At 43.4% G+C, this 23,218-nt stretch overlaps 2 protein-coding genes across 2 annotated transcripts; both read left to right on the forward strand.

Moving 5' to 3' along the window:
• Window positions 1–988: 988 nt before the first annotated feature.
• Window positions 989–9,393, forward strand: LOC139578529 (transmembrane emp24 domain-containing protein 5-like). Its single transcript, XM_071406246.1, has 4 exons — window positions 989–1,317; window positions 5,422–5,519; window positions 5,617–5,800; window positions 6,980–9,393. Exons 1-4 carry the CDS (start codon window positions 1,141–1,143, stop codon window positions 7,196–7,198), a joined length of 678 nt encoding a protein of 225 aa, XP_071262347.1. The 5' UTR covers window positions 989–1,140; the 3' UTR covers window positions 7,199–9,393.
• A 235-nt stretch (window positions 9,394–9,628) lies between these two features.
• LOC139578527 (histone H2A deubiquitinase MYSM1-like) lies at window positions 9,629–23,208 on the forward strand. The gene is made up of 16 exons (XM_071406243.1): window positions 9,629–9,815; window positions 17,546–17,621; window positions 17,726–17,796; window positions 17,898–17,975; window positions 18,067–18,151; window positions 18,239–18,337; window positions 18,467–19,206; window positions 19,365–19,495; window positions 19,628–19,728; window positions 20,010–20,170; window positions 20,309–20,414; window positions 20,617–20,691; window positions 20,814–21,002; window positions 21,084–21,216; window positions 21,305–21,468; window positions 21,953–23,208. The coding sequence occupies exons 1-16, from the start codon at window positions 9,757–9,759 to the stop codon at window positions 22,319–22,321; spliced, it is 2,637 nt and encodes an 878-aa protein (XP_071262344.1). The 5' UTR covers window positions 9,629–9,756; the 3' UTR covers window positions 22,322–23,208.
• The last annotated feature ends 10 nt before the right edge of the window (window positions 23,209–23,218 follow it).

Genomic DNA, 23,218 nt, shown 5'->3' on the forward strand with positions numbered 1-23,218 from the left:
CCTGTATAGTTAAGTGTCTTTTATCATTCTATAATGTCTTCTCTACGACCAAAGTTATACAAAATAACATAACTGTTCAATATTCACACATGGGCAGACTTGTACTCTTTTCTATCCGTCCTTACCATATACTAATATATCTGTGTCGCACAAGGAAATATATATATATTTAATGTAACATTTGTTTAACTAGGCAAGTCAGTTAAGAACACATTCTTATTTACAATGACGGCCTACTCCGGCCAAACCCAGACGACGCTGGGCCAATTGTGCGCCGCCCTATGGGACTTTCAATCACGGCCGGATGTGACACAGCCGGGATTTCCAATGTTTATTTCAAGGGAATGCGACTGTATTGCGACTGTTGTAAAGATGAATGCGCTTTTGGAGCAGCGTTGGATGCACAGACTATCCATTATATTGAACAGATACTCTAATTTCTTAAAAAATGGAAAGCATTAGGGATAGGGAAGAGGCAAGAACAGGTGGGACCATTCATGCCAATGAGCGGGAAGATATACGTGTGAACAGGCACAACTGTTTCCACTAATCAACATTGTCTATATAATACAAGTTAATGAAAACAAGCATTTGCTCTTTTATCTTAATTTAAGGCTAGGCATAAGGTTAGCAGTGCAATTAAAAACTCCTCGCGTGGTGAGCGAAAACAAAAAAAACATCCCCTGCTGGAGAACAGATTTTGTTCCCAGTTATCCCTCTAGCTTCTCCTCTTCCTCACTGGATGCCGTCAGTTGTTCTTAAACACGCACACACTACATTACCCAGCATGCAACTGAGAAAAGCGCCCTTCTGAGAACTGCCTGTAATGAACTTATTTGTTTGTTAAAATTTGTTAAAATTGCCCATAATACACTAGAATGTGTCCCAAATATATTTTAGCACCATTAAATACATTAAATTGTATCAGATAAAATTACATTCCAACTATTTGAGAGAAAAGTATGTCCATTCTTAAGGCAAGGTCCTCACATTGCGATTGCCATCTCGTACGGTGAGCTGTCCAACAGAACAGATTTGAGGGGAAGTTGACGAGCATTAGCTAGCACTCGTCTCTTTACGGAGTCAAAATCTATAGTTATTTCCCGCTTGTTCCGTGTGTAGTGAAGGCAGCAGGAGACCATGGACGTGGTCCGGGGGTTATTGTGCCTGTTCTCGGTGCTGGTATCTGAGATGTTCATGGTGGCCGCGTTCTCCCAGAGCCTGGACAGCGACTTCACATTTACACTCCCTTCCGGACGGAAGGAGTGCTTCTTCCAGACCATGAAGAAGGACGCATCGCTGGAGATAGAATATCAGGTTCGAGGGGTTATTATCGGTTGAAAGTGTGAACCAAAAATGTGTATATGAGCAGATACATTTGCTAGAACTCACGAGGGCAGCTTTGTAGACAGTCTACTAATAATATCAAATTGTATTCGTCACATGCTTCGTATACAGGTGAAGACTAGAAGTGAAATGCTTAACGTAAACTCGTACATCGCCTTGGTCCGTACAATTGCCCTTATTTTAGCGCCCCAAAAACGTAATACTTCCAGATCAACTGTAATGTCAATACCATTGTAAAGCACAATTTCTCCCCTTTCCAACAAAATCAATTACATGACCTAAACACTGCCTGCTTGAATTATGCAGAAACGGGCAATGAGCCACTTCGGGTCTTTTTAAAAATGGCGGGTGGGGAAGCGAAACTAATGCGTTATAGTGAGAAGGACAGACGTCTTGTGGGAAAATAGCTTTTTTCACTCGATCTGTCCAACTTATCACCTTATCGCCTCTAAAATGTAAATAAAACACTATAAAGAGTTTATATAATGTGTCATTACATACCTATTTGAAGGTTTGTGTCGAATTTGAATCAGGTTTTTAGGGCGGTGCTAAAGTGATCTTAGAAGTAAACAGCGGCTTTGAGAATGATGATCGCATGCAATGATGACGAAAAAAATGACTAGGTATCCCCCCTTACACCATCACTGTCCATTTCTTGTTTTTAAACGATGAGAGAAGTGTTACACCTGATGGAGAGAGATTGTAAGACAGAAATAGTTGCTTTATGCGTGCTGTACGTTACGACATGACACGTCAAGATGTAACGGAGGGTCAGTTTTTTTCAACTTTTCTCCAATACTATAGAGCCATTACCATGTCGATCAACGCTTGAATAGAAACCTAGTTCACACCCCCGATTTTGAAGTCAACACAGTCGCTACAGTCCTATTCGTTTTCTTTGTAGCCTCGTTTGAATGTCGCGGTTACGCACATTTGTACGGAATGGGGTGAGTTTACATTACTTACGGGTCCTTCCCAACAATGGGTGGGTATAATTTGTGCAATTTTCCAACAGGAAACTGTTCCAAAAGCTTCGTAAATAACAAGGTTGCCAACAAACAATACATACAAAGTTGTATAGCGGCAGAATAGGGTACCGGGTAGGGAGTGGGCTATTTCATAAAGTTTTTCACTCACCACGTTTATTTCCGAAAAATGTCTGTCCTCACTCTGGTAACCTATGGACAAACATTAAGAATAAGCTAATTTACGTGGTGAGTTGATGCCTATTACCCAGCTAGTTAGCTAGGTGAATTGCTACTTTGTATGCATTGTTTGTTGGCAACCCAGTACTTTACAAAGTTTTTGGAACAGATTCCTGTTGGAACGTTCCACAAATTATACCCACCCCTTGGTTATATGCACTGGGTACGAGGTACATATGTACATATAACTAGGAATAAAACTGGCAGATAAACAGTAGCAGCAGCAGAATATGTGATGAGTCAAAAAGTTATTTAGCAGTTTCATGGCTTGGGGTAGATGCTGTTCAGGGTCCTGTTAGTTCCAGACTTGGTGCATCGGTGCCATGCGTTAGTAGAGAGAACAATCTGACTTGGGTGGCTGGAGTCTTTGACCATTTTTAGGGCCTTCCTCTCGCACCGACTGGTATAGAGGTCCTAGTTGGCAAGGAGCTAGGCCCCAGTGATGTACTGGGCCATATGCACTACCCTCTGTAGCTCCCTGCAGTCGGATGCCAAGCACTTGCCATACCAAGTGGTATAGCAACAAGTTAAGATGTTCTCAATGGTGCAGCTGTGTAACTTTGTGGCTCTGAGGGCCCATGCCAAATCTTTAAAGCTTCCAGAGCCACAGTAGCCATTATGGGATTGCACAGCTGATGCAGCCATTCCAAAATGGCTACGGTGGCTACTGCTAGTTAGCTTGAGGACAAAAAGGGCAGTTTTCCGGGAAAACTAGCAGTATTTAAATCTTGTTGTATAAGTGTGGCCATAGGTACAATTGAGGAAAGTGGCATATCCAATCCCTGCATTGATGTATGTTTTCTGACCCATATCCCGGCTCCACCGGTCTTAATGTAACCATGATTGCATTCCGACCTCAGTGCAGCTTAGTGTAAACAACAAGCATAACGGTAGGGTCGGTATCTTCTGGCAATCATTTTACCAGACCTAGCTATAGGCCTTATGCTCTTTTCGAAGAAAAATTATATTCCATCGTCGGTCCCTGTTACTCCTCTTTCGTTGCCTAAATGGTGCTATGCTGATGTGTTTTCAAATTAAGTAGTGGCCCTAAATGACATCAATTCAAATGTTATTTGTCACATGAGCTGAATACAACAGGTGTATTACTGTGAAATGCTTAATGCTTACAACCCCTTAATTATTTTCATTGTTGGTTAAGAAAATATTTACTAAATAAACTAAAGTAAAAAATAAATAAATAAAAATGTAAAAGTATCACAAAATAACAATGAGGCTATATATAGGGGGTACCGGTACCGAGTCAATGTGTGGGGGTACAGGTTAGTTGAGGTAATTTGTAAATATAGGTAGGGGTAAAGTGACTATGCATAGATAATAAATAGGGAGTAGCAGGAGTGTAAAACAAGGGGGGTGGGGGTCAATGCAAATAGTCCGGGTGGCCATTTGATTAATTGTTCAGTAGTCTTATGGCTTTGGGGTAGAAGTGGTTAACGAGCTTTTTAGACCTAGACATTGCGCTACCACTCAGGTCCACCACTGTTGTCATCAGCAAACTTAATGATGGTGTTGGAGTTGTGCTTGGCCACGAAGTTGTGGGTGAACAGGGAGTACAGGAAAGGACTAAGCACGTACCCCTGAGGGGCCCCGTGTTGAAGATCAGCGTGGCGGGTGTGTTGTTACCTACCATTACCACCTGGGGGCGGCCCGTCAGGAAGTCCAGGATCCAGTTGCAGAGGGATGTGTTTAATCCCAGGGTCCTTAGCTTAGTGATGAGCTCTGAAGTAAATCCTTTGCATCCGACTCATTAAAGATAAAATCTTCTTCCAGTACGAGGATTAGTAATCACTGTGCGATTACCTAGAAGCTCTTTTCGGTCATAAGAGACGGTGGCATTAACATTATGTACAAAATAAGTTATAAATAACGTGAAAACGCACACAATAGCACAATTGGTTAGGAGACTGTAAAACGGCAGCCATCTCCTCCGGCGCCATTGTAACACATAGATGTTCCTTTTGTCCATGTGGGAAAGGGCACTGTGGAGTGCGACTTAACGTATCTCAACATAGAACTTTGGTAAAACCTCATATTTTCTTTGAAATAGGCCTATCTTAACATTAATGACATTGAGGGATTGTCATACCATCACTGTAGCCGACTTCTAAGTTCCCTATTGTTGTGTCTACCACCATAGACAAGCTATCTCTGTGGCATGCTGGTACCCCACCTCTGCCCTTGGAGTGAAAACAAAATGTTGATAATGTCCTTAGTTTGTGGCGCTGCTCAGTTCTAAGTTCTTCATGGCCTCTGTTTTGAAATACTAATAACTAGACATTTTGTAATTCAGTTTGGAAACCTTGACATTCTTTCCCTTAACAACAGAGCAGACAGAGATTCATATTTGTCACTTAAAAATGTTGATTAAAGTTAAACAAACCATACATCTCTATGCACAATGACTAGTTAACAATTTCCACAGAAAATGTACAAAAACATATTTACTTGAAGAGCAATGCAGTTGCAAAGTTTTAACAGAATGACTGTTTGTTCTGTCATTCTGTTACCAAACTTTGCATCTACACTGTTCCAGTAAATGTGTCTTTGTAAAATGTTCAGTGGAAATTGTTATAACTAGTCCTTGTGCATAGAGTGATAAGGTTTAACTCTGGACATTTTTAAAATGGAAAAATCTGAGTCTCCACATCACTCTGTTACCGTGGAATTGCCCTGAACTAATGATGAAACTGTAGAGAAACCGACACCAGGAAGGAACTGGTTTCTTTACTTATGTCTTGTATGGAGATCACACATTGTGAAGCCATCTGCTTATTCTGAAACTTTTCAGCAGCAGCTCTCTGACATCTCTCTCCTCTCACCCATCTTACTTGTCTCATCTGTGTGTCCTCAGGTGTTGGACGGAGCAGGTCTGGACGTTGACTTCAGCCTGTCCTCTCCTACTGGACACGTTCTGTACAGCGACCACCGCAAGTCAGACGGAGTACACACGTAAGACACAAACACCACCACGCACGTGTGTAATGCACACTCACATGGAGGACACCCTCTCTCTCTCTTACACTCTCCCGGTGTGTGTTTCCTTTAGTGTAGAGACAGAGGACGGAGACTACATGTTTTGTTTTGACAACTCGTTCTCGGCAGTGTCGGAAAAGATCATTTTCTTCGAGCTGATCATGGACAACATGGAACAGGAAGGGGAGGAGCCAGAGGACTGGAAGGAGTACATCCATGGGACTGACATGTTGGACATGAAGCTGGAGGACATCATGGTGAGGGGCTGCGCTTATACTACACCAAGGCACCTATAGTCTATATAGGCTATATACCCTATGGGCCTTGATCAACAGTAGGTCACTATATAGGGGGTCGGGTGGCATTTCGGACACTCCCCTAGAAGACATGGTTAGGAAGCATGCATTGCTTTGATATGCAACAGGACACATGTAAGACATCTGTAGCACGTCATGCGAGGGGGTGTGATTTCACACACAACATTTCACAGAATTCACACGTCCTTAGTTTTTTGAATGTGCTACTGGATAATCAAAAAAGAATCCCTGTGTAAATTAGATTAGTAATGGTAGAGTGGTGTATTGTAGGGCCGGGACGTTAGTATCGTGGCAAGGAAACAGCACCAAGCAGATTTAACTTCTTTAGAGAAACAGCCCTAATGTTGGAAACAAACATCATTATGTTGTCATCCAGAGTCACATTTATTTACTTTCCAAGCTATAGCACACTATTTTACATACAGCAGGTTATTAAAGGACCAAAGAGTTTAGTCTGCTTCAGGTTTTCATTTTTGCCATGGAAATAATGCCATACTGGTATCGTCCCGGTCCTAGTGTATTTTGTGTGACAAGGCAGGCAGAAGCTGTCTCGTCTGAGGCCTGCTGTCTGTTGACATTGGTGTTTTGTCTGTCTTTTCTGAAGCAGAGATTGCTGGCATAACAACATGTCAGCGCACAGAGCACACAACCACACAGGTGGTGTCACTGACACAGCACACACACTGCCAATACAACGACACAAGGTCAGAGAGACCGAGCACCACAGCCATCAATGTCGCAACAATAATCACACACACACCTGAAAGCAGAATGGATTGATCTTTATACCAGACCCCCACCCCGTGTATCAGGACACAGGCGTCAGTTGGTCAGGGACAGGAAGTGTAAAGTACAGCTGTGGAGGAAGTCATGTTTGTCCTTTGAGGACTCGCCGACATGGCGGCTTTGTTAACATGCACCCACCCCTTCCCCCATCCTGTTACCTTGTCTCCAGGGACCTCCCCAGTAGGGAATATTACTGTGTCAGTCAACATACATAATCTCTATGCTCCTGAAGTCTGGCCTACTCTGTATTGTTGGATTCTAGTTCCAAGATGCTTCTATGACTATCAGAATAACCCAAACCACTACCAACCTCTTTGTCCCTCTGCTCTCCAGGACACCATCAACAGTGTTAAAGCCCGGCTGGGGAAGAGCCTTCAGATACAGACGCTGCTCAAAGCCTTTGAGGCCCGCGACCGCAACGTACAAGAGTCCAACTACAACCGGGTCAACATGTGGTCCATGACCAACATGCTGGTGATGGTGCTGGTGACAGGGGTGCAGGTCTACCTCATCCGCTCGCTGTTCGACGACAAGAGACACACACGCACGTAACAACCCGCCCACTGGGAGGGGTCGGGGAGGGACCGGCAGCTCTGTCTTGATCAGCCAGCCAATAGGGAGTGGGGACTGGTGGTGAAGATGCGACCGTAACTCATTGGTTTTTATGTACAACATGCACTCACATAAATCACACATCCTTAGACACAAATGACCTACCCGTCCAGTCTCTTCATCTGCTCTGTCTAGCTGCTGAGGGACCGCATTCGTATCTGCTCTGTCTATCTAAAAATCAGTGGAGGGTGAGACACCAGCCAGACCTTCAGAGTCATTGGCTTTTAAAAGCGAGCGTAACGAACAAGTGTTTACCATTGATATGGTAATGTTGTGAACTCTCAACTTTGTCTTCCAGACACTGAGGTGAGACTGTCCTGTCCGTGTCACATCTTTCAATGTCTTCCAGTATATGATCTGTAAGTCATGTTGCCAAGCCTTTTACTGGAGTAGGTGGTTGATATACCTTTAGAGATTCTGATTTAGCAGTCTGTGCCATACTACCAAAACTTTTGCCTTCCAAACTGTGGCTGGAGTGGACAGCATGTGCATGCACACACACCCTTTCACTCTCTTTCAGATACTCACACAATCTCTTACCCACACACACACACACACACACATTTCTTCATAGAAACATCTGCTGCCTGCCAGTGCCAGCCCTCTTTTCTCTGGCTGGCCTTTCGGGTGCTTGGTGAGTAGAGTAGGGGAAAGGGAATAGTTTCTTCCGTAACCCTCTAAATCACTGCTGTACTCTTCCACTCCCTCCTCCTCCTGACATCCACCTATAACTCATGTCCTGATGGTCTAATGTCAGACTTAGTGCCGACAGGCGAGTCTGGTTTCAGTCATACAGGCTGATGAGATGTGGAGTCCGCTCTGCCCCTCTCTTTTTCTCTAGTGACCACATTCTATTTCTAACAACCACACCCTGCACCTCATTGGAGCAGCGACGGTTACGGGAGAAGGGTTGCTTGGGCCTGAGGTGGGGAGTGGTTGGGAGATCCACTCATTTGGCTTTATTTTGTAGGTGGTCCAATAGTGTACATGAGAGCTCCAAACTTCCACACTTGTGGTTGATACACTGATATGTGCCAAGAGTTTGGAGCAGACAAACAAGTTGTCTGATTGCGCTCTAAATGCTCCCTATATTACAGAAATGTTCCTATAAATACTCACTGTGCTGCTGTGTTGAGTAACACCCCACCGCTATCTTGTGGCTGGACAGTGAACTGCTCACATGACTATCTCACCTCTAGGACTGGCTTTAAAAAAAAATTTTTTTTTTTTTTTTTTGTTGAACCTTTATCTAGGCAAGTCAGTTAAGAACAAATTCTTATTTACAATGACTGCCTACTCCGGCTAAATCCAGACGATGCTGGGCCAATTGTGCACCACCCTATGGGACTCCCAATCACGTCCGGATGTGATACAGCCTGGATTCAAACCAGGTACTATAGTGAAGTCTCTGAGATGCAGTGCCTTAGACCGCTGCGCCACTCGGGAGCCCTGCTTTCAACCTATCCCTGCTTTGAAATATGAAATGTTACAGTGATGCGGTATCCGCTCTCTTTTACAATGAAAGAATAACAACATAAAATGATGTTTGAGGGGTCTTGCAATGTGCTATTATGAGCTCCCTCTCATTTACAGCTACTCAAACCATTGGGAGAGTTAGTTTTGCATAGCATGGTGCCCTGGGTGGGCAGAGTTTACGCATTTTAGACCATTTCATTAGTCCTTAAGTAAAATCTCCACCTACACCGGGCCATGCCAAATTAACTCGCCCATTGTAATGGGTTGTATTGCCACTGCCTCTCTCTGCCCACCATTTTGTGTCATTAGTATTTTAGCTGATGCTCAAACAAGCATCACATTGGGTGATTTTAATAAGTAAAATTAAGAATGTTTTTAATCCACAGAATTTCACTGTTCTCTTCCAACCTTTTGTTCCTTGCTGAACAAGACAATATTATATTTTGAAGAACAGACTCAACTCTTACCCTACAGACAAGTTGTTTAGGTGAAGGTGTTTTACTTTACTAATCTGATGGAACAAGGAGAGGAGAAAATATTCTGGGATATTTATCAGAATAATGTTCTGTAGATGTAAATGTGTGTAAATGAAACAATCCTACTTTTCTGAACATGTCACGTTGTTTCCTTTGACTTCAAATGGGTGGGAGGTTGGTGAGGTGAAGGTGTTTTACTTTACTAATCTGATGGAACAAGGAGAGGAGAAAATATTCTGGGATATTTATCAGAATAATGTTCTGTAGATGTAAATGTGTGTAAATGAAACAATCCTACTTTTCTGAACATGTCACGTTGTTTCCTTTGACTTCAAATGGGTGGGAGGTTGGTGAGAAATAAACTTTAGACAGATCCAGCACTTGTTATACAATCTTTCATTTATCAGTAGTAATGAAGAAATGACGAAAGCAAATCATTGTTTGAAAGTGACCATCACTCACCACTTGGTGTCGCTGTCGAGGAATCATGTCGGTATTGTGAATGAGTAGGCTCTTGCCCCCTTGTTTGAAATTTGGCTAGCCAACATGGCGGACGAGCTGGATGTCGTTGATATCGAAGGAGACGAATATGATCCCGATTTAGGGTAAGAGCGTTTTTCTGTGTTTGATGGGCTAAAATGAATTCATATACAGTTTAGATATTTGGGCGATTCAAAGAATCAGCCATTAAATAACCCATTGGAAACTCAATAGCCATGGCTAGCACGGTAGACTAGTTTAGACGTAACGTTAGCTAGCTGATTTCGACAACAGGGTTGTCCAGCTTGATCAGACGGTTTTTCGAGCTATACCGAACAAAAATAAACGCAATGTAGGTCCCATGTATTTTGAGATAAAATAAAAGATATGTTCCATACGCACAACCCATGCTTACCCCATTGGTTCACAGCAACAAAACCAAAAAAATTCAAATAGAATTGTCTGCTTGTTTTAGTCAATCTAATTTTATTTGTCACATCACATGGTTAGCAGATGTTCATGCGAGTGTAGGGAAATGCTTGAGCTTCTAGTTCCGACAATGCAGTAATAACCAACGAGTAATCTAACCTAACAATTCCACAACTACTACCTTATACACACAAGTGTAAAGGGATACAGAATATGTACATAAAGATATATGAATGAGTGATGGTACAGAACGGCATAGGCAAGATGCAGTAGATGGTATAGAGTATAGTATATAAACAAAGTGGCATAGTTTAAAGTGGCTAGTGATACATGTATTACGTAAAGATGGCAAGATGCAGTAGATGATATAGAGTACAGTATATACATATGAGAATTAAGTGGCATTGTTTAAAGTGGCTAGTGATACATTTTTACATAAATTTCCATAAATTCCCATTGATGAAAATTACATAGCTACATTCACATAGCTACATTTAAGAAAAATACATGTCTAAAGATTACTTTTCAACATTGCCTGCTCCTGAGAGTTCTCACTTCTTACAAAAAAAACGTAATATCAAAGATTTTATAACTACCCAAAGATTGACCAGAGCCAATCGTTTCCAATGGAAACAAATTAATCAGTTGAAGTGGGCAGAGCCAAGCACGAGCTAGTGAGATCCTATTGGCTCGTTCTAGCATTTATTTGCATATTTCCATTAGGGAACGCCTACTCTGAAGTGCGCTTGTTCAATAACTCAATTAGCAGCCCTTGAACTACAAATTTTTTAAACTTTGGCAAAGAGTAAATTCTAGAAAACGTAGTTCACTCTGTCAGTTACAGATTCTAGTTTTGGAAACAGAAAACCATATGGAGATCAAATGTTTAACCGATTTTAAAAAATTGCCAAATCGCTCTAGTTCGATCTTCTCCCACTGTCGGCCACTGGGCTTCCTCTCATCCCCATATTTGGTAGTAAGTGGAAACGCCAACCTGATGTTTCACATTTACATCCAGTGAAATATGTATCATTGTTCTGTCTGTGGTAATATTGTAGGGCTTCCCTCGTGCCCCTTTTCATGACGGTGTTAGTAGCCCCGGGAGTGCTAGGTAGATACCAACCCGAAACATTAAGCTAGCCAAGACCAACAACACAGACTGTACAGCTACAAGTAGTAGTGGAGTTATACTAAACAAATGAAAGGGGAACTGCACCTGCTGATTTGGACTCATTTTGGGGCTTACTCCTCAAGAAATGCTGGCGGCCATGACATAATCCAAATGTGAGTTGGCTTGGGGGTGTGTCCTTGCCACCACAAAGACACACCCATCTTTCAGAACCTTGCCCTTTCCTCCAGTCAATCACAACAAACTAACCTGCAAGTTGAGTTCAATAGCTACAGGCAGTTAGATATATTGTTAGTTGAGGAACACTCAACTCCTGGTCGCAGGATTTGCTAGTAACAACATTGTTACCGTCAGTCGATTCTTGTAAAAATTGTCAATTCTGAAAATGCTTTGTCCTGTACAACTGCGGTCCTTCCGCAGGTTGCTGAAATTCATTATTTTAATAAAAACGTATTGAATACAACCACCAGTTGTGTTGCTCAACTCAGAGTGAATGAGCATGTGCCAATTGAATCATTTGTACCTCATTTGTGTTGCTCGTACTACTTACTACATGAACTGAGATTCAGTTGGCACATGAAGTGAAATGGAATCGTGAGCACAACGATCAGGCTGGTTCCACCGTGCTAGGTATGCCCTGGACATTATATGCGACTAAGAAGTACAAAATAAGCAACAAATAATGTCAGTTTACATAAATTATGTTTACAATTGTGTTATCAAATGTATCAAAGTAATGAAGTGTGTTACCTTCTGTATTTGTACAAATTATGAGCATGTGAAAGCTGTTGCTGCTGACAGGTGAACGTTGCTGGCCGGATGCTTGCCAACGTGTGGCTGACTGTTCCATTCATAGGAATGCTCACAGTGAGGGCATGTCTGCATGATGCTGATGAGGGCTCCCTTTCTGGTCTTCTCTATGCTGCATGTTTGCCTGCAACCTGGACATCTCTCGAACAACTGCAACAGGCAATTTTATAATATGGTGTTGACTAAGAGGGCCTGTGACAGGTTGATATAATAGACAGCCAAGTGGTAAATTGAATTTTGTTCTCAAGAAAGGACAATACTTTTTGCTAATGCCCTTCACAACCCAAATGACTCTGCTAGTTGTATCTGCTTGTCTGGGGAATTGGCCTACTTTTCACATAACACACATTACCTGTCGTTGTTGATGAAGCCATCTGTGTCACGAGGGCAGTAACACTATCAGAGGCCTCATGATGGAGTATCCTTTTCATAGGAGTCGAGGGAGACGGGCAGCAACAGGTACTTGTTCACGCATGACACTTATTCTGAGGTCTTGCCTGACAAGCTGTGAAAATTGCAAGTGAACAGTGAATGATTTTTTTTTGGGAAGTCGCTAAACTATTGCAATCACATTGCTGGACATGTTTTGATACCCACCTTCGCTCCTTTTGGTAGATCCCGGCAGTCCATTCATGACCAGGGAATCAATCCGGCACCCAACTGTGCACTTTGTCTAACAGGAAGAACTGGGTCAACGATTGTCATCATCCCTAAATTATAAACATAGCTTGAGAAATAATGTAATCTCGTTTGGAAGATAATTCTATGCTTCACAGATGTAGACTGACTGGCGCCAGATTGGATTAGATTCAGGCCGGTGACACCGTTACACTATGTAACCAACTGTGACATGTTTTGCTATGGCCCTGGGTTGGTTTGAGTTTGTTGCTGCTAGTTAGTACACTGTTGTAGTCAGACATGAATGAACTAGTACCACCATAGCTGCATCAAACATGTATTTGTGCTCGAGATATGGGTTGCGTCTCCAGAGGATAATCTGATTGTTTAGTCTAAATTACACTAATTTACTAGCATGGAAATATGATGACATTGACAAAGTAGGCAAATAATTACTTGGAAACAACTTTGCCATATTATGATGTTGTCAAATTTACTTTAGTGAGATGGCAATGTTGCCATTAACTTTGTTGTTACTAGCAAAGTTCATAAAAAAATTGTCCCTGCCATCTTTGTTAGCTGGCTAAAGTTATACTGCATCTAAAGTCAATTTAGCGACATCACAATCATGACAAAAGGTTTTCCAACTAATTATTTGCCTTTTGAAATGTTTCCTAGCCAAATCAGATTTGTATTGAGGTAGGCTTACATTAGCTAGCTAGTTAGGGATAAGTATTATCAAAGTATACATAACCAGCAGTCTATGACCTAGCTACCGGTATACTCACCACCACTGGGGACCAACAAACTCCAACCACCTATTCCGCATGATAAGGGTCCTTCGGCAGGGCATGCAAACCATAGTTGGTCAATCCGTATAGGGCTTTTCAGTTTAAACCGGTCGTGATCCTTTAACTGCGTTGAAGGCGATGAAACAATGGAGCGCCATTCAATGAGGGGGTTTGTTAATCTGGGCCAGATTACCACGGCAGGAGGAGTTTAAACCAGGTAAAAAGTGATTGCAATCGTTTTGGAACTGGGCTGCCTGCCGGGTGTGAGCTAGGTGCCCCTCTGGCCAACGGCGAAGTCGGCTCAAAAAGTAAATGCTTTTCATAAAAACACTTTGTCTGTCTTCCCTATGAAAGCTAGTTTGAAAATTCTAACATTTATTTTATGGAAAAGACGATTCACCTAGCTGCCTTATTGACAACATGACCAAACGGCGCAGATTACCTTTTAATTTGAGAAGAGCGCTCCCGCTCCCCGCCTCCCAGATGGTCCTACTAGGTTCACTCACACGCGGGTAGTCTTTGCCTCTGGATCTTCTCTTGACCTTACAGGGTGGGTCAACTCCCACCGCGCATTGTATGCCTGGATTATCCTGTGGTATGAGCCTCTTCCCCAATGAGGTGGCCTCCCTGTCTTCCTACCCTAAACTGAGTTAGCAGTGGAGCCCTGAGCTCCAATTGATCAACCCAGGTCACCCCTCTTGGTCTATCCCTGCTTGCCACAGAGGTTAGCTCACTCCTTCCTACTGTTAAAACTTCATGGTTAGTTTGTGACAAGGTATACTACGCGTCAACGAGCAATTCAATATTTATTTATAATCCGCTTTGAACTATTTTAGTGTGGCCTGGCTCTTACTGCGTGTTATCTTGCCGTTCACGCAGACCCGTTCAGCCACAGGGTTATACTATTTTTAGCAGCTGGTCCTCCCTTTCTAGTTGGCGGGTGAGTCACCCCAAATTATTTATTTGAGGCTAAATTGATTTTATTGATGTATTATATTAAGTTAAAATAATAGTGTTCATTCAGTATTGTTGTAATTGTCATTATTACAAATAAATAAATACATTTAAAAATCAGCCGATTTTAATCGGTATCAGCTTTTTTTGGTCCTCCAATAATCTGTATCGGTATCGGCGGTGAAAAATCATAATCGGTCGACCTCTAGTCTGGAGTCGTGCCTGGCCATTCAGTCGTGAGTACAGGAGTGGACTGAGCACGCACCCCTGAGGGCCCCCTGTTATAATGCTACTTTTCTTCTTTAGCACTTCATTCAACAAATAATGTAACTAGTTAATGAAAACCAGTAATACGTCTCTTTTGGTTTTACAGTTTCACATCTGCTGAATCTTAGTAAAAAATTAAATAATAATATATATATAGCAATTACAACGCAGTAGCTTCTAACAATAGTCATTACGTTATGTTCTTACCTTACCCCCAAAGTATTCTAACTTCTAATACATCAATCAGTTCCTGATCTGTCTTCCCCAGAATCTCCGCTCTTTCCCTATCTTTTGCATTGGTTTTTATACCCCTTTTTTGCCCAAGCCCATGCCTCCTTTCACTAAAGTCACACAACACATTCTCCCTCCAACATGTGACATTTAAGAAAAGTTACGTAACACAGTAGCTGTGTTCGAATACCCATACTAACATACTGTATACTACATACTTAATGAGTATATACTACATGCTATTAGTTTATTTTAGTATACTGTAAACAAACGGTATCCCTTCAGTTGAGCTTACGTGTGCTTTGCCTGTCTACCGGAAGTTGATGCTGTTGCTATGCAACCTCTTGCTAGCTTGTTAGTGTAACAAATGACTAGCTAGACATTTTACAACTTCGGGTGTGTTCTTAAATACAATCTGGAGTGCCAGAGTGCGCTCTGGGCTTTTTGAAAATTCAGAGCATTGTCCGTTTGTAAATTCAGAGTGTTTCGCTCTCGGAGCGCACACTGGACGCTCGGGCCGAGGAGTAGCCGATTCTGACCTTTCAACGACAGTCAAGCACCCAAGCTAACGTTGGCTAGCTTGCTAGCTACTTCCAGACACAAATGAGAGAACATCTCACTCTGACCATTTTACTCGCCCTAGCAGGCATTTTTCATGTTCATGTTTCATGCTGGCAACAATTTAATTATGTCTTTTTGACGACATTTACCGACACCGGCCATATTCAATGGGTGTTGAGCGCTCGTAAATTCATCAGTTATTCTGCGCTCTGGTACCCTCAGACGAGAGTGCTCTGAAATCGGAGTAGATAGCCAGAGTGAATTTACGAAAGCACCTGAATGTCCATTGAGAATGCACAACGACTATACAGCAAAGCTAAGGATGATCAAGTCAATAAACGTTGGGTAGTTAGATAGCATATAGTTAATATACTGCCTGTCAAGTTCGATGTATTAGTATCCAACTAACGTTAGGTAACATTAGCTAGCTAACATACCGGTACATACTACTGTAATGATATGCTATGTGGTTCATAAGGATAGCGTTGCTAACAAATTGTCAGCCAACAACATGTAAGGTAACTTATTTTAAAAGTAATTACTTTATTACATTGCTCAACGTTTTCTTAACATTTGTCATAATTAGTTAAAGCAATGAATTTGTATCCGCTCTCGTTGGACTCCGGCTGCATATTTTCCGCCATTTTCTTCAAATCTGAAAATGTGGTGAAGCCACGCCCATTTTCTGAAGAATTGGATTATGGGCCCTAAAAACACGGAAATAGCTTGTATACTTCATATTTTTTCGAATGTAGTACGACATCCGGGAACGTCTGGCATGCTGACTATATCCATACTATGAACAATAAACATACTATATACCCAATTTAAGTCACAAATAGTACGGTTAGTATGAGTATTTGAACACAGCTAGAGTCAGGTAACACGTTGGTTCCTTTGTAGGTGATGACAATCCGTGGTGTCATCTGCTTCATGGCCCACGTGCCATCAGGCAACTCTACAAACGCCATCCCAGGGACGAGGGTTGGCGTTGGTGTCGCCATATTATACGAGGACGGAGGATCATCTGCATACAGTCTACCCGCACCCGTCATTTCCTCTCTGCCTTTGACTGGATCTTGCTGCTTGTGGTTGAGGCCTCTTCCTGTCCTTCTGCATTTTCTTGTTCTTGTCTCCGTGTTACCAGAGTTCTGTCTGGGGACTGGAGGAGTCATCAGGTCATATTGACTAGGCACATTCACAACATGTGCCATTGCCCGGTTCAACCCGGGCCAGTGTAATAGAACTCCCTTAATGAAGTGGGCGGAGGGGCGATTTGCACGTGGAGCTTGGCAAATGGAGGCATGATTAATTCAAAAACCAACCTTCATTTACTCGTTGTGACGCACTGAGGTTCCAAACTCTGTTTTCGACGAGACTGGCTGTGACAAATGATCTTAATTAACTTTTTAGTACATTTTGACACTGGAATCAATGTTTGACTCATATCGATGCCACATAGACCGTTTTCAAAGGGGATTTGTTGTTTTTTAGAGGCAGTCGTTATTTAAATGTCTTACCTGTGAGGAAATGTGTAGCCTACTTGGACACCGGGTCCCCACAATTTCCCACTCTAACCACAGGGCTCATCTTGCAGTCTCAATTTCCCTACGTGGGAGAATTGTGAACCGTGGGTTGGGATTTCTTTTACCTGGTTAACGTTACATATACATTGAACAACACAGAGGCTTTTTGCCATGTTTTGTTATTTCAGTATAACAAAAATTCACGAGGAATTTGTCTCTTACAATGGGGGTCAATGGGAAAGAATATTTGTTTCGTGGTCGAGGGGAGTTCCTGCTTATGACGTGAATATCGACTCGTAGTCCACGGGAAACCCAACATTCATGACACGCCCACTCCACTGTCTTTGCTGCAGCGGATGAGGATTTTTCTCCAGATTAATCAGGAATTCCTGCTTTTCTGACTTTTATCCTCCATTCATATATAATAGAGACTAACCTATCCCCTAGCCAACATTTAGATTTTCCTGCTTGTCTATGTTCTCCATGTTATGACGTTTGTGATAGTCATGCATAGCTAATAACTATAATTCCTATTTCAGGGACTTCGGTGACGGAGAAGCGCTACTCCAGAACCAGTACATGCAGTCAGCATGGAAGACCAATACTGGCGTCCTAGTAAGAAGTGTTGCTACCAAAGAAATATGATGCAATGGAATTTAAGTGTGTACTCTGTGTATTGGTCTGCATGTGTGCGTTGACTCTCTTTCTCTCCTCTATAGCCGTGGGAACTGGACCGCTCCATCAGTGCAGAGAACAGAGAAGTGATCGAGAACATGTTGATGGAGGAGCAGTATCCTTCTCATGGACCGTAGACACACCCCTGGTCAGATTGTAACGTTTGTCTGTTTGTCTTGATATATGATGTGTTCCAGTCCTTAAGCACTTCTCTAGGTATTATCTGACAGGTGAAGAGATGCCTGAGAGTGTGTGGGCCAACGCTCCACCTAACCCTAAACCCAAATTGAAGAGGTTAGTCAGGTTTCCTTATGTGTGAACTTTTCTTTAAGTATTGTGTTTTTCCCCCTCTGACGTGATACTGTGACTGCCGTGTTATCCCCAGGTCTCCAGCCAAGTCCTCAGCTTCAGGCTCCTCGACAGCCACTCGCTGGTCTCAGCAGGAGAAGGTGCTGTTTGAGACAGGACTGGTATGACCCTCTCCTTTCCTCTCCTTTCCTCTCCTGTCTCATTGATCTTAAATGACTCCCTACTTTCTATATGCCCTGAACCCGCAGGCTCAGTTTGGCCGTAGATGGACTAAGATCTCCAAGCTGGTAGGCAGCCGGACCGTTTTCCAGGTGAAGAGCTACGCCAGACAGTACTTCAAACACAAGGTAACACTGTCCTCTAGTCTACACCTCTCCCAGCTCAGCCAACCAGGCTATATTTGAGATGTCCTCCAGTCTCTGTCCTCTCTCATCATCCTCTCACCATTTCAGTCTCCCCCTCCTCTCTGCCTGCAGGCTAAATCAGAGGGCAATACTACTGTGGCGCCTCCTACAGCTCCGGTGGTGTTAGGCCATGTCCCAGAGACAGGCTCAGCATTCTCCACCTCTGGCCTGTCTGTCCCCAGCCATCTGTCAGCTCTGACCAACGTTGTCCGGATAGAGAGACTGGGTGACGAAGAGGAGGAAGAGGTGGACATCACTGATGACCTCAGCGATGAGGGAGGGAGTGGAGGAGGGGTTGGAGTGATAGGAGACGAAAATGGACGAGATAACAGAAGGATTGAGGGGAAGGGAGAGGACCTTCAGGCAGGAGTTCATACTGAGACATGTGAGCCTGGAGCCCCAGAGGAGCTGGACAACCAGGGAGAGACCCACCAGGACCTATCCAACCAGACACTCCCCAGCCTGGGAGAGACTGATCAGGAGCAGCCTAACTGTAGCCCTCCATCCTCCCTCACAGCCCCCTGCCTAGCAGAGCAGGCCAGCGGACAGTGTGAGGGGGGCACTGCTGAGCCCCAGAGGGACCCAGTAGAGTCTGGAGAGGAGACAGGGGGGTCTAGGTGGACAGAGGCAAGGGAGGGGGAGGAGTCTGAAGAGGAAGAGGAGGAGCTTAAATACCCAGAGCAGGAAGTGGAGCTGGACCCAGCAACCATCACAGAGGAGGAGAAACAAGCTATCCCAGAATTCTTTGAGGGGCGACCATCCAAAACCCCAGGGAGATATCTGAGGATCAGGAACTACATCCTGGACCAATGGTACAGACACACACACACACACACACACACACACACACACACACACACACACACACACACACACACACACACACACACACACACACACACACACACACAACCAATCAGAGACATCAAGGTTTAATTTTCAACATGCTTTTTGTGTGTGTTTGTCTCAGGTTGAAGAGTAAGCCCAGGTACTTGAACAAGACGTCAGTGCGTCCTGGCCTGAAGAACTGTGGAGATGTCAACTGTATTGGCAGAATACACACCTACCTGGAGTTGATAGGCGCCATCAACTTCAACTGTGGTAACTAGGACTCACTTCCAGTGTGTTATTGATTGTCTCGTTCTTTTTCTCAGTCTCTCTCTCTGTTCCTCTTACTTATGCCATTTTTTCTGATGACATTTTTTTGTCTGTTCTGTCTTCCCCCTCATCCAGACCAGGCGGTTTATAACCGTCCCAGGATGGTGGATCGGTCCAAACCCAGAGACAGCAGAGACACTCTGGAATACCAACTGGCACAGAGACTACAGAGCATGGTGAGACAACCCATGACCTCTGACCTCTATAACCTCTAACCCCCTACTGTCCCTCAGACCACTCTAGCTGGCCCAAACGGCAACACTTAGTTATGTTAGGTATTTGTCAGGCTTAGGTTTATATGTAATTGATTTGTTTTATTAAAGGTCTTTATACACTACTGTTGTATTTATATTACAGTTCTATGTCAGGTTCAAGATGGCTCTTCATCAGGTGTCTGTGACCTGTTATAGGTGTATGTCATGCTGTTAATGGGTTGTTGATTGGTTGTGTGTTGTAGCGAACCAGGAAGCGTCGTGTGAGGGACGTGTGGGGGAACTGGCGTGACGCTAAAGACCTGGAGGGACAGACATACGAGCATCTGAGTGCAGAGGAGCTAGCCCTGAGGAGAGAGGAGATGAGACGGCAATCTAAACCCTGTAAAGTCTCCAGGCACAGAAGGTGAGTGGGTGATGTATACTACCACTTATACGTGTGTGTGTGTGTGTGTGTGTGTGTGTGTGTGGTCACAATACTGTGGTTCCTTATAAATGTGTACTGTAGATGACGTGTTAAAAGTCCCTCTCTCGCCATCCTCAGGTTGTTGGATCCGTTCCAGTTGATTCCGTGCCGTGTGTTTGGAGAGGACAGACCGGAGCCCTTCCAGGTGATAGTGTGTGCTGAGGCTCTCCTCGTCATGGACATGGTAAGTACACATATATTTACACATCTACACATATATTTAATAAAGTACTCTCTTCATAAAGAACTGTGTAATAGAGTACTATCTTATCTAATATAGCAACTGTGTTTACATATGGACACACAGAGAGAGATATCGGTGTGGGTTCTTTACCAAGGCTTAGGTCTTAGGGCTCAGTGTCTTTTTTGTTTGTATTTTTACCCAGCATGCTCATGTGTCGATGGGAGAGGTTATCGGCCTACTGGGAGGAGCTTACAGCGAGGAGGACAAAGTCCTGAAGGTGATACCACCACCGTGGTGATGATGATGATGATGATGATGATGATGGTGATAAAGAAAATACTGATAACACTAGTATATCCCGCGTGCGTCTCTCTGTATCCGTGTGTGTCTTTGTCCTAGATCTTTGCAGCGGAGCCTTGTAACAGTGTGAGTACAGGTCTGCAGTGTGAGATGGACCCGTTGTCTCAGACTCAGGCCTGTGAGATGTTGTCTAGCCTGGGCTTGGCTGTAGTGGGATGGTACCACTCTCACCCCACCTTCCACCCTAACCCCTCTCTACGGGATATACACACACAGGACCAATTCCAGGTACATATAGCTGTGTGTGCATGTGACTGTGTGTGTGCACACGTGTGTTCTGACTCTGCCACTCCTCTCTCTCTCTCTCAGAGTTATTTCTCTCGAGGCGGAGCCCCCTTTATTGGGATGATCGTGAGTCCGTTTGACCCCGCTAACCCCTCCCCACATTCCCAGACCACCTGCCTGATGGTCAGAGAGGACCAAGGACCTACAGGACCACAGAGTACGACACACACACCTCTTAACATTACCCCTTTTACAACCCATTATCGACCTGGCATATTCATCCTCTCTCTCCTTCCCTTTTTCAGAGCTGCCCTACAGGTTTGACTACCAGTGTTCCCAGCAGCAGCCTGACTGGGGCCAGCTGATGAGGAGGGCAGAGTGGATCATCTGTAAATATAAACATGCCCACGGCAGTGTCCAGATGGACAAGCTGTTCCGCAGGGACTCTCATCTGACCTGTCTAGAGAAGGTAGATCACACTGCCTCCCTGGCTCATATCGCTGTCTCACCTATAGAGATAGAGGACTCTAGTGCACAAAAGCCAGTTTTAGCATGGGTAGTGCCATTGAGGACGTTCACCATTTAGAAGTAGTTAACTGAGTGGGACTTTCAATGGGTTAAAGAAGGATCACATAATTCCATCCGGTTCATCGGGAGGGATCAGCCCATTAATTATACTCGTGAGCAAACATTCCATAAATGCAGGTGGCATTAAATTGCCAACCTGGTCTTTATACCGGTTGTCTTCAAACCGCACTCTAGGTGGCAGTATACACCCTTTCAGTTTGTTTACCAACTCAATCGCCATAATGGGACAAATACAAAGAAGATTCCTCTATCATTCTCTATTGTCTAACCCCTCTCTGCTGTCTGTCTTTTCTCATCTTGCTCTCACCACCCCTGTCTCACTTCTATCTCTCAACCCCTGTCTCACCCTCTGTATCTCTCTGTAGATGATGGCATCTTTAGGGAGATATCTGGAGCCCCTGCCAGAGGAGGGAGATCCCTTCCTTTCCCAGATCCATGCTCTCTTCCAGTCTCACTTTGTTTCCGAGCAACCCAGAGACCAGGATGAGAGCGGAACCTCTGGCTCCCCAGAGCCAATCAACACCCATGCCTTCCCCTTCGCTCAGCCAATCCACGTCAACTTAACAGGAGACACAGGAACACAGGAAAACTGGGAGAATGAATCGGTCTCTCCAACTGATAATTTAGAAACGCCTAATATCAAAACTATTAACTCACACACAGCTAAAGAAGAGATCTCACATCCAATACGGTTTGGTTCTGTGTTGTTGACTGGTCATGATTATCTATTCTGAATCTAATAGGTTTCTTTATGTATCCAGTTCTCAGTGTTTTAGGTTCATTAGTAGGCGCACTTGATTTAGCTCGACTGCAGCTCTCGAGAACACAAGGGGGCTTACATCCAGTCCCCATCTTGGGTTCTCAGCTGATGGTATGGAGTACAGCTGGCTCCATGTGAACTACATTCCCGACTATCTGTTTTAACATTTAGAAACGTTAATAATCCTTGCAATACGGTTTTGGAAACATTTGGAACTCAACTTTCAGTAACAGCGAGACAGAATCCATAAAATACAAAAGACCCGATTACTGTAAGCAGTTTAGCAAAGTTTCACTAACTGAAGCACAGCCTCCAAATTCTATCTCGTTCATATGAAAGTTAAGTTCTAAATATTTGCTAAACATTATTCCGTGTGAGGCGTATTTGCTTTTAGGCAGCATTTGGACAGCGTTGGGGAATTTGCCTCACAAGGCTAAAGGGGACATCCAATGGCTCAATGTAATGCAATGGAATTGGTGTCATGAATAAGGGTTATCTCAACTGGTGCACTATGTGGAGTTTTTTTTCCACAAGGGAAAACTCTGCCTGCCTGTGGTTGCACCGGGCTAGCTAAATCAAGTGTGCCTACTGTTTTATATGGCTTTATGCTGTATTGAATTAACAAAACCATTTCTCGAACAAGTGATGTAGAAATATCACATTTTAAATGTTATTTTTCATAGCATATGTATTGTAGGTTATACCAATCCACCTTTCAAATAAAAGGATTGAAAGTCAAATATTTAAATGTTTGGGTTTGCACATTTGAAAAACAGAAAATAGTATGCTGTATCACTGTCGTTATTAAAATGTACATAATGTAGTGCATGTAATTTCAGTTTAAAACATGAATAGACCCTGTCTGGAGAAT

The sequence above is a fragment of the Salvelinus alpinus genome, chromosome 6 (genome assembly GCF_045679555.1).
Source record: "Salvelinus alpinus chromosome 6, SLU_Salpinus.1, whole genome shotgun sequence".
In the NCBI taxonomy this organism is placed as follows: Eukaryota; Metazoa; Chordata; class Actinopteri; order Salmoniformes; family Salmonidae; genus Salvelinus; species Salvelinus alpinus.